An 18,129-nucleotide genomic window follows, 5' to 3' on the forward strand; every position below is an offset into this window, starting at 1 on the left:
GGAGGCATTTACTCTAATGCTCTGATACTGTCATAAGTGTTTAAAATACTTAGACTTAATATGACCACATTTGCACATGGCCAGAGTTTATGGAGCCTTTATTTTGTGCCTTTGGAAATCCCTAAACTTGATGATGAAAGAAAATTATTTTTTTCTTTTTATCTTAAAACATTTGCACATAAAAATATTACAATCCACTTTTATGTATTTAGAATTTAAGTGTATAGGTTCTTTAACATATATTCCTTTTTAATTATTCACTTTTAGAAAGAAACTGTAGAGCTAAGTCCCACTGGACGACCAAGACGGCGAACTAGAAAGTCAATAAATTACAGCAAAATAGATGATTTCCCTAATGAATTGGAAAAATTGATCAGTCAAATGCAGCCAGAAGTAGACCGAGAAAGGTGTGAGTTTAAAATAAATTTAAGTATTCTTTAAACCGTGATACTTTTTGTATTTCTCACATTCATGGATTATATGTTTTTGATAGAGCTGTTGTGGAAACAAATATCCCTATAGAATCTGAGGTTAATCTGAAGCTGCAGAATATAATGATGCTCCTTCGTAAGTGCTGTAATCATCCATATTTGATTGAGTACCCTATAGACCCGGTCACACAAGAGTTTAAGGTGAATACCATTTAATAATATACTATTTTGATTTCTGGAACTACCCCTCCGTACTTCCCATTCCTCCCTCCCCATCCTTTCTCCTGCTCCCCCTCAAGTAAATAAATCTTTAAGAAAAATCGACATTTGTGCTGTAAGTTTAAACTTAACGTTCTCTTATAAAGCCTCTGGGAGAGGAGTGAGAAGGATAGTTCAAGGTTGGACTTAGATTAATTTTTTTGTGAAATCGTTCATTTTATTTATTTTTTGAGAGAGAGTGTGCGCTCAGTGTTGGGAAGGAGGAGAGGGAGAGAATCTTAAGCAGGCTCCCTCCTCCATGTAGAGCCCTATGTGGGGCTTAATCTCATGAAGCTGAGATCATGAGTTGAGCTGAAATCAAGAGACAGTCACTTAACCAACTGAGCCATTCAGGTGCCCCCATTTTAAATTCCAGAGTATGTCTTTCCTTGAGAAAGAATTGTCTTCTGATTTAAAAAGATCAAATGATAAGGTCAGTTTGTTTTTTAATTTAAAGTTTTATGGAGACTTGTCATTGAGAATGAACTATTTACCTAGATTTTATTTTGACAAAAACAGATTACTGGTAATTATTGTAACTGTTTATTCTGTTCCTTCTCTGCTTTTAAGATTGATGAAGAATTGATAACAAATTCTGGGAAATTCTTAATTTTGGATCGAATGCTACCAGAACTAAAAGCCAGAGGGCACAAGGTGGTAATTTTGATCGAATTTTTGATTATTTAATTACTTCTATTAATTGGTAATAGATACTAAGATATATTTAAATTTCAGGTGCTGCTTTTTTCACAAATGACAAGAATGTTGGACATTTTGATGGATTATTGCCACTTCAGAAATTTCAACTTTAGCAGGCTTGATGGATCCATGTCTTATTCAGAGAGAGAAAAAAATGTAAGATTACTTCAGTCATACATACCAAATTATCTTTTGTAACCATCTAGGTTTCTAAAGTAATGTTCAGAGTAGAATCACAAATTGATAGACTAAAAAACCTTGTAGTAGGCTCAAACATTTTTTTAAAACTGATTTTTTTAAAAGATTTTATTTATTTATTTGACAGAGATCACAGGTAGGCAGAGGGGCGGGGAAGCAGGCTTCCCACCAATCAGAGAGCCCGATGCAGGGCTCAATCCCAGGACCCCAAGATCATGACCTGAGCCAAAAGCAGACGCTGAACCCACTGAGCCACCTAGGCGCCCCAAACACATAAACATTTTTATTTAGTATTAGTAAGTCTTAATTTTTCAAAAAGATATTTATTTATTTATTTATTATTTTTATTTATTTATTTATTTATTATTTATTTATTTATTTATTTATTTATTTAACATCAAGAGACATAGCGAGAGAGCAAGTATAAGCAGGGGGAGGGAGAAGCAGGCTTCCTGCTGAGCAGGGAGCCTGATGTGGGGCTCAGTCCCAGGACTCTGGGATTCATGACCTGAGCCAAAGCCAGATGCTTAACGACTGAGCCATCAAAGCGCCCCTTAATGTTTCTTAAGTTATATATTTTTCTGGTCCAACTTGACTTAATAATATCCTACTTCACTACCACTGTAAGAATATTGAGAGAACAATACTTTTTTTCCCTCCTGATTTTGGCTCTTTTCTCTACCCTAACATTTCACTGAAAATTTAAAATCTAAGCAGTTGAAAGAGTTTTATAGGAACATCTAGAAATCCGAGAACCTGTCATTAAGCTTATACTATTCCTTTTGGTCATATGCTTGTGATACAGAATCAGTCTATTTCTGAATCCATTTAACATTTTATCTTTTGGGGAGCATTTCAAAATAAATTACAGATAATAATTCCCTTCTATTTTTTTTTCTTAATATTTTATTTATCAGACAGATCACAAGTAGGCAGAGAGGCAGGCAGAGAAGGGGGAAGCAGGCTCCCCACTGAGCAGAGAACCCGACGCGGGGCTCGATCCCAGAACCCTGAGATCATGACCTGAGCCGAAGGCAGAGGCTTAACTTCCTGAGCCACCCAGGCGCCCCATTTCCCTTCTATTATTTTGGCATATTTTATCTTTTGGGGTGAATTTTACATATCATGAAGTGCATAAAGTCAAGTGTACATTTTCTGAGTTTTGATGAATGCAAACTTAACATCAGCTCAGCAAGTTCTATCATGCCCCCTCTCAAGGAACCCACTTTTCCTGCCTACCCCATGCACTGGGAAACCACTTGGGGTTTTAGTTGTTGTTTTGGTCACTATATTTTTAAGATTTTTAAGAGAGGTTGGTCTAGACTTTTTTTTTAAATAACATTAGATATTCTTCCTTCAATTTCCTTTGTGATGTGTGAGTTTTCTTTTTTAACAAAAATATCCTTTTTCTTTTTTTTTTTTTTGAGGATTTTATTTCTTGGAGAGAGAGAGCACAAGCAGGGGGAGCTGCAGAGGTGGTAGGGGAGAAGCAGGCTCCCACAGAGCAGGGAGCCTGATGCAGGGCTCCATCCCAGTACTCTGGGATCATGACCTGAACTGAAGGCAGACACTTAACTGACTGAGCCATCCAAGCACCCCAACAAAAATATCCTTAATAAAAGAGGGGCTTGGAAAACAAATGAAGGTAACATAAGCAGATGTTTAATATGTTAACATAATTGCTCCTAGGTCTAAGTGACTGATTCGGTTTCCTATGGGTACATCTTTTAATTGCTGTAATTAAAAACAAGTTCCCTCCTCAGTTCTTTCTGCTGAAGTTCTCTTTTCTTTATTTCTAGTACTCATGGCTATGATTTAATACAGTGAAAGGATACAGATTAAAATCAACAAAAAGAAAAGTTGTAGGGTGAAGTCTAGGAGAAACCAGATGTGACTTTTCAGTGAGGTCACATAGACAGCACGCACTTCTCCCAGCAGCAGTTTATAATTGCGCATCTGAAGTAAGCCCGGGAAACTCCTCTGAGCTTGCTCTCCGTGGTTTCCATTGAGGGTTAATCATATAGGCATGATGTATCTATGTGATTGGCCTGAGCTACCTGGTCTCAAGCCCCTCTGAAGATCAAATTGATAGTTTCCCAGGGTTACAGTCTTAGCCTGGGCAGTAGGTAATGTTTAATGATTTTTTAATTTCATGAATGGGAAGTCTTGATAACTTTCTTTTCAGCAAATTTTTTTTTTCCCCAACTTTCATGACTTCTGGGTTTTCAGTGTTTATTTATTCCACATCTGAAGAATTCATAGTTTGAAGAGTTCTGGTTTATTGGGGCACCTGGGTGGCTCAGTCGGTTAAAAGGCTACCTTTGCCTCAGGTCATGATCCCAGTGTCCTGGGATTGAGCCCCACATCAGGCTCCCTGCTCACTGGGGAGCCTGCTTCTCCCTCTGCCTCTGCGTTGCATTGGTGGTTCAGTGGTAGAATTCTCGCCTGCCTCTCCCTCTGTGTGCTCTGCCTACTTGTACTCTGTCTCTTTGTCAAATAAATAAATAAATAAATTCTTTAAAAAAAATGCTGGCTTATTATATCCCTTGGCATTGCTGTCCCCACTCCTTTGCTATAAACACATGGTTATAAGATGGTTGCTCCACAGGCAGCACAATATCCGCATTCTAGGCTGTAACAGTTTCTTCCTTACGTTTACCTTTTTTTTTTTTTTTTTTCTTGCTTTTAGATGCACAGCTTCAACACAGATCCGGATGTGTTTATCTTCTTAGTAAGTACACGAGCTGGTGGCCTGGGCATTAATTTGACTGCAGCAGATACAGTTATCATTTATGATAGTGATTGGGTAAGTTGGAAGTATAGCAATATGTTGTTATATTTCCATTCTGAATTTTTTATCTTTCATTGTATGCTTTGCAGTTTTATCTGTTTGTAAAAGGTATTCCTCTTAAGACAAAAATCATTATCAGGTGCCCTGTTTGTAAAGTCTTGAATATGTTTAATCATTGAAACTATTCTAGAAATCTAAAATGAGTTAAGACACTTAGACAAATTATGATTGGATCATGCATTTAACTTCAATAGGAGTTTAAATAACTTTAACGTTAAACTATTAAATATTATTTTTCTTTTCACTTTAAGAATCCCCAGTCTGATCTTCAGGCCCAGGATAGATGTCATAGAATTGGTCAGACAAAGCCAGTTGTTGTATATCGTCTTGTCACAGCAAATACTATCGATCAGAAAATTGTGGAAAGAGCAGCTGCTAAAAGGAAACTGGAAAAGTTGATCATCCACAAAAGTAAATTATACTTATTATTTTCTTATTTTTAACATTCTTTTTTATTATGTTCAGTTAACTACTATGTAGTACATCATTAGTTTTTGATGTAGTGTTTAGTGATTCATTAGTTGTGTATAACACCCAGTGCTCATCACAGCATGTGTCCTCCTTAAATACCCATCACCATGTCACCCCATCCTCCCCATCCGCCTTCCCTGTGAAATGTCAGTTTGTTTCCCGGGGTCCTTAAGTTTCTCATGGTTCACCTCCCTCTCTGACTGCTCCCCTTTCAGAGTTCCCTGCCTCCCCTATGGTCCTCCATGGTATTCCTTATGTTCCACATATGAGTGAAACCATATGATAATTGTCTTTCTCTACTTGACGTACTTGGCATAATCCCCTCCAGTTCCATCTATGTTGATTCAAAGGTTGGATATTCATCCTTCCTTTTTTTTTTTTTTTTATTTTAAAGATTTTATTTATTTATTTATTTGAAAGACAGAGATCACAAGTAGGCAGGGAGGCAGGCAGAGAGAGAGAGGAAGGGAAGCAGGCTCCCCGCCGAGCAGAGAGCCCGATGTGGGGCTCGATCCCAGGACCCTGGGATCATGACCTGAGTCAAGGCAGAGGCTTTAACCCACTGAGCCACGCAGGCGCCCCAGTATTCATCCTTTCTGATGGCTGAGTAATATTCCATTGTATATATATATATACCACATCTTTATTCATCTGTTGAAGAGCATCTTGTCTCCTTCCACAATTAGGCTATTGTGGACATTGCTGCTATGAACAATCGGGTGCAGGTGGCCTTTCTTTTCACTACATCTGTATCCTTGGGTAGTGAAATCGCTGGGTCGTAGGGTAGCTCTATTTTTAACATTTTGAGGAACCTCCATACTGTTTTCCAGAGTGGCTGTACCAGCTTGCATTCCCACCATCAGTGTAAGAGGGTTCCCCTTTCTTTATATCCTCACCAATGTTTGTTGTTTCTTGTTTTGTTAATTTTTGCCATTCTAACTGGTATAAGGTGGTATCTCAATTGTGGTTTTGATTTGTATTTCCCTGATGGCTAGTTAATAATAATTTGTAGTGCTTTTCTTATTTCAGTTGTCTGTCGTTTATTGTGAGATTTCATTACTGTTACTTCCTTATAAAATAAATTGGTATGACTTAACTAGTGTGGGATTTAAATAGGCAGTGGGGAGGGGCACCTAGGTGGGTCAGTCGGGTGAGTGCCCAACTCTTGATCTCAGATCAGGTCTTGATCTCAGGATTGTGAGGTCAAGCCCATGTTTGGCTCCATGTAGGGCATGAAATCTGCTTAAAAAAAATAGATGGTGTGGGGGGGGGCGCCTGGGTGCCTCAGTGGGTTAAAGCCTCTGCCTTGGGCTCAGGTCATGATCCCAGGGTCCTGGGATCGAGCCCCTCATCTGGCTCTCTGCTCAGCAGGGAGCCTGCTTCCTCCTCTCTCTCTGCCTGCCTCTCTGCCTACTTGTGATCCGTGTCTGTCAAATAAATAAATAAAATCTTTAAAAAAAAAATAGATGGTGGGGAATTTGCTGATATAAAGACCTAAACTAGGTTGGTGTGTCTATAAACATGCATGAAGAAAAACATAGTGTTTAGATGAGCAGAGGGGCAAAGAAAACTCTCCAGGACAACACTTTCAAAGTGCCATATCTTCAATTCTGTCCTGGGAATTTGGCATGATGTTAATGCTTATTCTTGATAAGAGATTGCCTGTCAAAAGTCTTTAAGAAAACGTCAAGCCGCTTCTTACTAGTCCAGTATATTAAGTATTAGAGTATTAAAGATATGTTGAAGTAGTGCTATTAAAAAAAAATCTGTTTACTTGAACTCCGTATTTCAAAAAATATTTGGCTCTGTAGAATGTCCCATTTCATCATTTCAGACCTGGTATTTTTCAAATATTGTGTGTTTTTGTTTTTTAAGAGAGGGAGAGAGGGTTGTGGGGGCAGAGGAAAAGGGAGAGAGAACAGGCTCTGCATGCAGCACGGAACCCAGTGTGTGGCTCAGTCTTACGACTCTGAGATCATGACCTGAGCTGAAATCAAGAGTGGGGTGCTTAACCGACTGACCCAGGCACAGATACAGTGTTTTCTTAAACTGGAAAAGATTCTGAGAGGTAGGGGAAGTAAAGTTATTGAGGCATTGGTATTTTATATTTTATTCCCTAAGATTCTTTGGAGAAGTTCTACTTCTATTCGTTCAGTATAAAATTCTATTCAGATAAATTAGCTTCATGGCTTAATGTTAAAAAAAAGTTGAGGGGCGCCTGGGTGGCTCAGTGGGTTAAAGCCTCTGCTTTCAGGTCATGATCCCAGGGTCCTGGGATTGAGCCCCGCATCGGGCTCTCTGCTCAGCAGGGAGCCTGCTTCTTCCTCTCTCTCTGCCTGCCTCTCTGCCTACTTGTGATCTCTGTCTGTCAAATAAATAAATAAAATCTTAAAAAAAAAAAAAAGTTGAAAAAATCTGTAAGTTATGAAGCCTAGAGAAATGGAAACATGATAATGTTGAAAATCACTATTCATTTGTTTTATGCTACTTTTCCTACCTGCTCTCTACTTGAAAATACTTTCTCCAGTGTATCTGATTTTGAGGGAGATATGGTTTAGGTTTTAGAAATCTTTAATTTGACTTGTTGGAACATTTAGATTGTAGTTGGAATTTACACTGGAGGAAAAAAGAACTTTTCTAGGGGCGCCTGGGTGGCTCAGTGTGTTAAAGCCTCTGCCTTCGGCCCAGGTCATGGTCTCAGGGTCCAGGGATTGAGCCCCGCATCGGGATCTCTGCTCGGTGGGGAGCCTGCTTCCTCCCCCCCTCTCTCTGCCTGCCTCTCTGCCTACTTGTGATCTCTGTCTGTCAAATGAATAAATAAAATCTTTAAAAAAAAAAGAAAAACTTTTCTAGTAAAATTTTGTGCAAATTAAAATTTTTTCACCTGTGCTGCTTTAGGAATTTGAATGATGAAATATATTTTCTTTATTGAATATAACTTAAATTCAGTAGAATGTGTGTCTAGTTTTATTTTTCCAAGTCTGTTTTTAGTATTTTGAAAAAGTAATATCAAAAAGCAATTTGAAAGGAATTTTTAAAATACTGACAGTATTTTATTACAATAATAGACATACAGTAAAATGCCCAGATCTTAAGTGTACAGATTAATGAATCTTGACAAATGTATATACTTATGTAACTATCCTCCAGGTCAAGGTAACAACCTCCGTTCTCCAAAAGCATTTCCTTGTGCACCAGTTCATTTTCCATGTGCCCTTGTCCCTCAGTAGAAGGCACCACTGTTCCAGTTTCTGCCACATAGATTCCTTTTCCCTTTAATTTCATACGTGGATTCATTTCTATATATGTAGCTGCTTTTGTTCAGCATAATATTTTGAGATTTGTTTGTGTTGTGTGTATTAAGAATTAATAGTTCATGTATCCATTCCTTTTTTTTTTTTTTTTTTTTTAAATTTTATTTATTTGACAGACAGAGATCACAAGTAGGCAGAGAGGGAGGCAGAGACAGAGGAGGAAGCAGGCTCCCTGCTAAGCAAGAGCCCAGTGTGGGGCTCGATCCCAGAACCCTGGGATCATGACCTGAGCCGAAGGCAGAGGCTTTAATCCACTGAGCCACACAGGTGCCCCTCATGTATCCATTCTTAAGTTGGTTGACATGTAAATTGGTTTCCAGATTTTTGTTTTTATGAATAAACTGCTCTTGTACAGCTGATTGTGGACATATGCCTTTATGTGTTTGTGGTCTTTGGGTGGGTGTATGTTTACCTATAGGAAATTACTAAACTTTGCCCTAACTTTACATCCTTATCAATACTTGGTTTTGCCTTTTCTTTTTAACATAAGACATTCTGATTGGTGTGTAATGTAATATATTTTGGTTTTAAAAGTGATTTTCATTGTTTCTAATTTCTTGAACGTTTTTTCTAGATCATTTCAAAGGTGGTCAGTCTGGATTAAATCAATCTAAGAACTTCTTAGACCCTAAGGAATTAATGGAATTATTAAAATCTAGAGATTATGAAAGGTACAATTTTGCTTAAAAATAAACATTTTTTACAAAAATGTAATTGACAGTTTTGATTTATCGTATGGACTTGAATATTTTGTTTTCTTACAGGGAAATAAAAGGATCAAGAGAAAAGGTCATTAGTGATAAAGATTTGGAGTTATTGCTAGATCGAAGTGATCTCATTGGCAAGTATCATGCTTTTACTTTCTTTAAGGAAAAGTGAAACAGACATTTTAAAAGAGAGAATAGTAATATTTAATATACCCCTTTATGTAATTCATTCAGCCACTAGTCCACAACATTTAACCAATCTTTTCTCATTGTAATTCTCTTTTGTCAGAATCTTAAAATCGTGAGATTTTACCCATCTTTTACTCAGGCATCTTTTACCAAGAAGAACCTCTCTTTAAATATAGTCACTATGTCATTACATTATTAAAGAATATTGGCAGTAAAACTTTTGATATCCTTTACCTAGGCCATATTGAGATTTCTCCAGTGGTCTTTACAGTTAGAATCAGGATCCAAATTTCATTGTTGGCTTTGTCTCTTTTCTTCTATAACACCTTCCTCACTTTTTTGTTTTTCCAAGTCATTGACAAAAACCAGATTATTTGCTCTGTGCAATGACCTGCATTCTGGAATTGGCTGCTTTTTTTTTTTTTTTGAACCGCTTTTGTGTTGTCCTCTGATTTTTTCCTAAATCTACTTATTTTCTGAAAAGTGTAAATAGCTATATATGTAGCTGTACAAGCTTAATTAGATCTAGGTTCCATTTCTTAGGAATACTTCGTTCATTCTCTCTTTGAGAAAAGCACTTGTTAGCATTTAATGAGGCTCCTTCCATGTGGCTTCAAGCTACCAGGACACAGTGCCCGCCCTCCTCAGGCCCCGATGCCAACACACCATTAATATTCTCAGCTGTTCTGCTAAAGAATTTGGCCTTCTATGATGTCAAGCTGCTTTATGAACTTTACCCGTCCCAGAACTTTGTAGCTTAATCGAATTTCATCATCGAACGATAGGATCAGCTCTAATCTTGTTCTTTGGCAGCATTTTCCAGTGTTTGCTTACTGACAGGGGCCAGTTGATCAAGGTTGCAGATGTGCAGAAGCTCTGATTCCTCTTTAAGCAGTATTGTGCCATACCAGCTTTTCCACAGTAACCTGGGTGATAGTTGTTGAAGTTGATGACCCTGGCTTCCTGGGTGCTTCTGGTGCTTGCCAATGTGGCCATGGTTCACATGGTCCTGACATTTCTGTGTCTTTCTTAGTCTGGATGGTACCTCAGCAGCCAAAACAGAAGAGCTGTCGTCAGAGTTAAAATCCTACCAGGCAGTACATATATCTGAGTGTCTTATTTTTAGTGAGCTAGGATTGGTCATCTGATTCAGGCTGATCTTAAAAAGTTTTCTGCCCTTCTGTTCTACCTGTTGGTTTTAGTATCCATTGATGATGATTGTTTAGAGCCATTATTTCCTGAAAGATTGCAAAAATGGTGATATTTCTTCTTTTGTTATTCCTTCATTAGTTAGAATTAGTTTATTAAGAACTTTTCCCTATCAATTATTTGGTTATTCTATAGGGGATACAATCTATACAGGTGAGGCAGGATAAGTTGCTTCTTTTATTTATCAGTCTTTAGAATAATGAATTGATGTCTATCATGGTAGCCATAAATAATCTTGAAAACAAATGCAATAAATATTTAAAACTCATCATTTCCTGATTATATTATTAACATACTACCAATATCTATGCTCTTGATTGTATTATATTTGTATAGTGGAAATAGTGTATAATGCTGTACTCTGCACATCTTTTCCCAAACCTAGTTCAACACTGTTATGTTGATAGCTTGGTATTGATAATGATAGGGATATTTAATACCATGGAGAGAGGAAAAAACTACAAATCAGGGCCTTTTGATGGGGCAGGGCATCAGGGGAACCAGTTAAACATTTATGAGCACATCACTGGGTTTAATTTCTTGATGTCTTTAACTTCGTTTCAAATAGCTCTTTTTAAAATTGTGCTCTTTGTCTTCTTATCATTGAGTTGAAAGAAGTCTTTATATATTCAAGATATAAGTCCTTTATCTGATACATGTTCTGCAGATATTTCTTCCCAGTCTGTAGCTTAGCTTGCATGTTTCTTCTTCTTCTTCTTCTTTTTTTTTTTTTTTAAACTAAATTCTATGCCTAGTGTGGGGCTTGAACTCATGACCCTGAGATCAAGAGTCACATGCTGTACCTTCTGGGCCAGCCAGGCACCCCTTGTCTTGCATTTTTCTTAAGTAGTGTCTTTTGAAGGTCAAAAGTGTTTAAGTTTTATAAAGTCCAGTTTGTCTTTTTTTGCTATCTCTCATGATTTTTAAATTTTTTTTTTTAAGTTTTTATTTATTTGACAGAGAGAGATCACAAGTAGGTGGAGAGGCAGGCAGAGAGAGAGAGAGAGGAGGAAGCAGGCTCCCCACTGAGCAGAGAGCCCGATATGGGGCTCGATCCCAAGACCCTGGGATCACGACCCGAGCTGAAGGCAGAGGCTTTAACCCACTGAGCCACCCAGGTGCCCCACCTCTCATGATTTTGATGTCATCTCTAAGTAATCTTTGCCTAACAAAGGTCATGGTGTTTTCTTTAAAGAGTTACGGTTTTAGTTGTTGTATTTGAATTAATTTTTCTGTAGAGTATGAGGTAAAGGTCTAAATTTTTTGTGCATGTTGTTACTCAGTTGTCCCAGCACCATTTATTGAAAAGATTATTCTTTCCCTAATGAATTGCCTTAGCAATGTTACTGAAAGTCCGTTGATCGTGAATGTAACAGTTTATTTCTGTACTCCCAACTCTGGCCCCTTGATCTGTTTGTCAATCCTATGCCACTACCACAGTGTCTTGATTATTATAGCTTTGTGGTCAGTTTTGAAATTGTGAGTGAATCCAATTTTGTTATTTTTCAAAATAAGTTTTAGCTATTCTGGATTTTTTTTTTTAAAGATTTTATTTCTTTATTTGACAGAGAGATCACAAGTAGACAGAGAGGCAAGCAGAGAGAGAGGAGGAAGCGGGCTCCCTGCTGAGCAGAGAGCCCGATGCGGGGCTCCATCCCAGGACCCTGGGATCATGACCCGAGCCGAAGGCAGAGGTTTTAACCCACTGAGCCACCCAGGCGCCCCGCTATTCTGGATTTTTTGTTTTTTGTTTTAAGATTTTACTGATTTAGGGGCGCCTGGGTGGCTCAGTGGGTTAAGCCGCTGCCTTCGGCTCAGGTCATGATCTCAGAGTCCTGGGATCGAGCCCCGCATCGGGCTCTCTGCTCGGCGGGGAGCTTGCTTCCTCCTCTCTCTCTGCCTGCCTCTCTGCCTGCTTGAGGTCTCTCTCTGTCAAATAAATAAATAAAATCTTTAAAAAAAAAAAATTTACTGATTTATTTGACAGAGTGAGAGCACAAACAAAGGGAGGAGCAGGGAGCCTGATGCGGGGCTCAATCCCAGGACTCTGGGATCATGATCTGAACTGAAGGCAGACGTCCAATTGACTGAGTCACCCAGGAGCCCATATTCTGGGATGTTTGCGTGTTTATTTTAGTTTTCAAATAGTTCAGGAAAATGAGAAAGATAAAACCCTATGGCCAAATTTTAAATACATTATTTAATAAAAATCAGTTATATGGGTGCCCAGCTGGCTCAGTCTGTGGAGTGTGCATCTCTTTTTTTTTTTTTTTTTTTAAAGATTTTATTTATTTATTTGACAGAGATCACAAGTAGGCAGAGAGGCAGGCAGAGAGAGAGGAGGAAGCAGGCTCCCTGCTGAGCAGAGAGCCCGATGTGGGACTTGATCCTAGGACCCTGGGATCATGACCTGAGCTGAAAGCAGAGGCTTTAACCCACTGAGCCACCCAGGCGCCCCGAGTGTGCATCTCTTGATCTTGATCTTGATCTATAGGTGATCTTGACCCACATTAGGTGTAGAGATTACTAAAAAAATTAAAAATCTTACATGGAGTGGGTGGTTGAGTTACGGACTTTGCGGAAGGTATGTGATATGGTGAGTGCTGTGAAGTGTATAAGCCTGATGATTCACAGACCTGTACCCCTGGGGCAAACAATATATTATATGTTAATAAAAATAATTAATAAAAAATGGGGAAAAATCTTAAAATAAAAAAAATCAGTTGTATAGAAGGAATGTAAGGATGGTATAATATCTGAAACTATTTGCATTATCTGAATAAAGGAGAACTAGATACTGAAAACCCACTTGAGATAACATCATAATCACCTATATTTCTTAAACTAGACAGGGAGAAGAATGTTGTTAATCTGGTAAAATGCATCTATCCAGTAAGTTACAAAAATCAGGAACATTCAAAGATAACCACTCTCACTCCCACTGTACAGTATACAACTTTGCACAATTTACAAGGAAGTCCTAACTAACACTATAAAATAATAAAAGTAGGTTTAGGGGAGTAGTATTTAATTTTACCCTTAAAAGTACTTTAAGTAGGGGCGCCTGGGAGGCTCAGTGGGTTAAGCCGCTGCCTTCGGCTCAGGTCGTGATCTCGGAGTCCTGGGATTGAGCCCCGCATCGGGCTCTCTGCTCAGCAGGGAGCCTGCTTCCTCCTCTCTCTCTGCCTGCCTCTCTGCCTGCTTGTGATCTCTCTGTCAAATAAATAAATAAAATCTTGGGGCGCCTGGGTGGCTCAGTGGGTTAAGCCGCTGCCTTCGGCTCAGGTCATGATCCCAGGTCCTGGGTTCGAGCCCCACATCGGGCTTTCTGCTCAGCAGGGAGCCTGCTTCCTCCTCTCTCTCTGCCTGCCTCTCTGCCTACTTGTGATTTCTCTCTGTCAAATAAATAAATAAAATCTTTAAATAAATAAATAAATAAATAAATAAATAAATAAAATAAATCTTAAAAAAAAAGTACTTTAAGTAGTTAACTAAGTACTTTAAAAGTAAATTAAGTAGTACTTAATTTTTACAGGGGGGTATAATCATCTCCATAGAATGTAAGGGAATTTAGAAGTGTTTAGATAGAATTCAAGAATGTTGCTTTTAATTAATAGTATGTGTGAGGCACTTGGGTGGCTCAGTTGGTTAAGCGACTGCCTTCAGGTCATGATCCTGGAGTCCCAGGATCAAGTCCCGCATCAGGCTCCCTGATTAGTGGGGAGTCTGCTTCTCCCTCTGACCCTCCCCACTCTCATTCTCTCTTTCAAATAAATAAATTTTAAAAACTCTTGAAAAAAAATTAATAGTATGTGTATCAGCAGTAATTATTTTGAAAATAAGAAGCTTCCAGTAACTATAAAACTGTAACATCCCTAGGATTAAGTATAACAATTTCTTTAAGGCCATTATGGGCAAAATTATGAAACATAGGACTGAATAAATGTACATATTTAACTATATTCATGGATGTGAATGGTGAATATAGTGAAATGTGTATGTGTTAAAATATAAGTTGCTATTCCCCAACTTAACTTACATTTCTTATATGACTTCCTAATTAAAACTCCAGTATGACTATTTAAAGAACTATGACAGGCAGTTTTAAAATTTTATGTGGAAGAGAAAAGGGCCAACAGCCAAGACAATTTTTAAGAACCACAAAGTATTCCATACCATGTATTAAGATATAATTTAAAGGTCACAATAACTGAGACTAGAATTAGGATATGATAAGATAAATGAACCAGTGGTTTGGCAGATTGAGAAAGCCAACCAAACTTGTGTGGAAAATCAGTGAATGACAGAAATGGCAATTTAAACTAGAGAGGGAAATTCCTGTTATTCAAATACATGATGTGGGGACATTTCTAACCGGGGAGACTTCATATCATACTCAGTGACACATTCTAGATAGGTTAATCTAATTGGTGAAAACCTAAATATTAAAAGCAAAACTTTTTTTTTGTTAACATATAATGTATTATTTGTTTCAGGGGTACAGGTCTGTGAATCATTAGTCTTATACAATTCACAGCACTTAACATAGCACATACCCTCCCTAATGTCCATAACCCAGCCACCCTATCCTTCCCCCACACCCCAGCAACCCTCAGTTTGTTTCCTGAGATTTAGAGGCTCTTATGGTTTTTCTCCCTCCCTGGTCCCATCTTGTTTCATTTTTTTCCCTCCCTCCTCACCACCACACCCATCCTGCCTCTCAAATTCCTCATATCAGAGAGATGATAATTGTCTTTCTCTAATGGATTTATTTCGAACAGAGGAATATATTTGTATGATTTTTAGAACAGGGAAATAATTCTTAAGGTACAAAATTAAATGAATAGATTGATAGATTTTATTACATTAAAGACTTGTATAAATACAGATGATACCATGAGCAGAGATGAGAGACAAACCACAGAAATATGTGCAACACATAACAGACAGGAAGTGTTTATTACATATAGATAACTAAGTCAGCAAGAAAAATGGACAACTCGAGCAGGCAGTTACCAGGAAAGAAGTGGCAGTTAACATTCAAAGATGCTTCAACATCCAAAGAAATTGGAGTAACGGCATTCAAAATCAGTAGAGATTCCATTAACAAAAACATAAAAGACCACATATTAGCAGTGAGGGGTGTGTATGAAGATAAATTTTCATGGTATCTTGCTTTCCAGCTTTTAAACTAATCACTATTGGGCTTTTTTTTTTTTTTTTTTTTTAAGATTTTTATTTATTTATATGTCCGAGATCACAAGCAGACAGAGGCAGGCAGAGAGAGAGGGGGGAAAGCAGGCTCCCTGCTGAACAGAGAGCCCAATGTGGAACTTGATCCCAGGACCCTGAGATCATGACCTGAGCCAAAGGCAGAGGCTTAACTCTCTGAGCCACCCTGGCGCCTCTGTTTTGTTTTGTTTTTTAAAACATCTCAGAATGTAATTTTAAATTGGTGCTCTAAACCTGTGTATCTTAAATTCAGAAGTGATTTTGATTAGCAAACTGATGTTTATCTGTTCCCTAGAGGCCAGTTCTCATTGTAATAAGAGGAGTATGCTTTACTTTCTCACTTTTGCTATGTTGACTATTGATTAAGGAATAAAGTGTCCCACATTCCTGTGGGTTTTTAAGCTTTGGGCCGATGACTCTTCTCATAACAATATGTTGGATGTCTCTTTTAAGAATCCTTTTTAGGGGAGCCTGGGTGGCTCAGTGGGTTAAGCCACTGCCTTCGGCTCAGGTCATGATCTCGGGGTCCTGGGATCAAGCCCCGCATCGGGCTCTCTGCTCAGCAGGGAGCCTACTTCCTCCTCTCTCTCTGCCTGCCTCTCTGCCTGCTTGTGATCTCTCTCTGTCAAATAAATAAATAAAATCTTTAAAAAAAAAAAATCCTTTTCAGGTTTGTAACTTTTTTTTTTTAATTTTATTTTTTATAAACATATATTTTTATCCCCAGGGGTACAGGTCTGCGAATCGCCAGGTTTACACACTTCACAGCACTCACCATAGCACATACCCTCCCCAGTATCCATAACCCCACCCCCCCTCTCCCAACCCCCCCTCCCCCCAGGTTTGTAACTTTTAAAAAAAATAAATCCTTGTTTATATATTTTTCTCTTAGATCAAATGAATGCCTCAGGACCGATTAAAGAGAAGATGGGGATTTTCAAGATTCTAGAAAATTCTGAGGATTCCAGTCCTGAATGTTTGTTTTAAAGTGGAGCTAAAGACTATCTTTTAAAGTTCTTGTTTACATCTAGTGATTTACCTATATTGGTTTTAAAATTTGGATTATCCAGTTTACCCTTTTGATTGTATCAGTTTACATAATGACTCTTGTACCATTGCATAATCAATAGGTGGTAATTCTCTGAGCCTTATTAAGAACAAAAGAGTATTCATAGTAACTTTAGATTTTCCGTTAATTTTTCAGGCTCAGTAATATTTTTGGGTACAGGCTGATGTGTACTTAACCACTGCCAGATTTATACAGTCTTCCTGTGGAAGTTTAATGTCTTTTTCCCCGCTTTTAGCAGTACAGTTCATGGGTTTGGGGTACTTCAGTTATGGAGTAGGCTTTGATGGGGGAAAGATTGGGATTATACTTTGTTGTTTAAATAAGAAATTGTTTGATTTTAGGGTCTATTTCTATAAAATAGTTTACCAAATAAATGTTTGTTATAAGATGATCTCATCAAATTTTTTTTTTCAGAAAAATAATGGCTCAGGTGAAATAATAACAAACATCTTGACTGGCGTTGTGATTCAACATTATGTTGACTTGATTTTATTCATTAGTACTCTACACATATATAAAGATTTCAACTGGACATTGGTTCTTGCAGAGCAGGCTTTTGAAAAAACTGTAGGGTCTTGATAAAAGAAGTGGTAGTATATCATGCAAAAAACCAAAGAGTAGAACAAGGAAGAAGAGACCTTGAAAATGTATAGTAGGGGAGGAGTAAATATTACCCGAGAGAGGAAAATAGAATGTAGGAATATAAGTAATGTAAAATTTATGGTATATGATAGATAAACATAAAGACCAAAATAGGAACAGTTTAGGCCCTGTATGTATATCAGACTATGAGGAAGAGAGCTCCTGAATGTTCCCTGAGCCATTTCTGTGTTGGTGGTTTGTCTCTTGGGAAAATGTTATATTCAATGTAGATCAGATTATCCTTGCCATAGGGTAATTGATCTGGGACTCAGAAGAAAAACCATCTTGAGAGAATATTCAGTCTGATGAAAAGACTACAGAGAGGTGTATTTTTTAAGTGGGAATGTTTACCAGCCAATCATGCTGACCAAACATCCCCAAACTTGATTGCTTAGTAGTCCTAAATTTCCCTACTCTGTTCTATTTTCTCCAATGACTATTTCATGGGTCCACCTCTGTCTTCAAATCTGTAGTAACTCCTCTCTCACCTTGCTACCTGTTGGCACTGAGGCAATAGAATTAGAAGAGAACTTGAAAGTTGCCAGACAGCATCTATAACCCCCCCGCCCCCAGCATCTGTGCCCATGTATCCTTCATTCCTGCTACTGTGGATATATTGTCCTAGCTAGAACCAACAGAAGTGTCTCATTTCTTTCTCGTAAGGAAAGCTCCTTGGAAAGTTGTAGGTATGCAATATTTTGGTGGTAGTTGTTCTCTTCCTTTTTTTTCTGAACCTGTTCTAGTCATCCCTGTCTTTCCATTGGAACATTTCCTGTCACCTCAGTTTGCTTGATCTTTTTTTTCTTTTTTTTTTTTTAAATTTTTTCAAGTTTATATGTCAGAAAGAGAGCGCAGGCAG

General features: G+C 38.0%; 1 protein-coding gene across 1 annotated transcript in view; it reads left to right on the plus strand.

The window, feature by feature from the left end:
- Positions 1-17,019, plus strand: part of HELLS (helicase, lymphoid specific) — a 43,788-nt gene extending 26,769 nt beyond the window's left edge. The window contains exons 14-22 of the mRNA XM_047702965.1: positions 268-407; positions 494-632; positions 1,260-1,343; positions 1,425-1,544; positions 4,276-4,392; positions 4,689-4,848; positions 8,797-8,893; positions 8,987-9,063; positions 16,452-17,019. Coding sequence (XP_047558921.1) covers positions 268-407; positions 494-632; positions 1,260-1,343; positions 1,425-1,544; positions 4,276-4,392; positions 4,689-4,848; positions 8,797-8,893; positions 8,987-9,063; positions 16,452-16,546 — 1,029 coding nt within the window. The 3' untranslated portion in view covers positions 16,547-17,019. The remainder of the gene's footprint in view (positions 1-267; positions 408-493; positions 633-1,259; positions 1,344-1,424; positions 1,545-4,275; positions 4,393-4,688; positions 4,849-8,796; positions 8,894-8,986; positions 9,064-16,451) is intronic.
- The last annotated feature ends 1,110 nt before the right edge of the window (positions 17,020-18,129 follow it).

The sequence above is a fragment of the Lutra lutra genome, chromosome 14 (genome assembly GCF_902655055.1).
Source record: "Lutra lutra chromosome 14, mLutLut1.2, whole genome shotgun sequence".
NCBI lineage: Eukaryota > Metazoa > Chordata > Mammalia > Carnivora > Mustelidae > Lutra > Lutra lutra.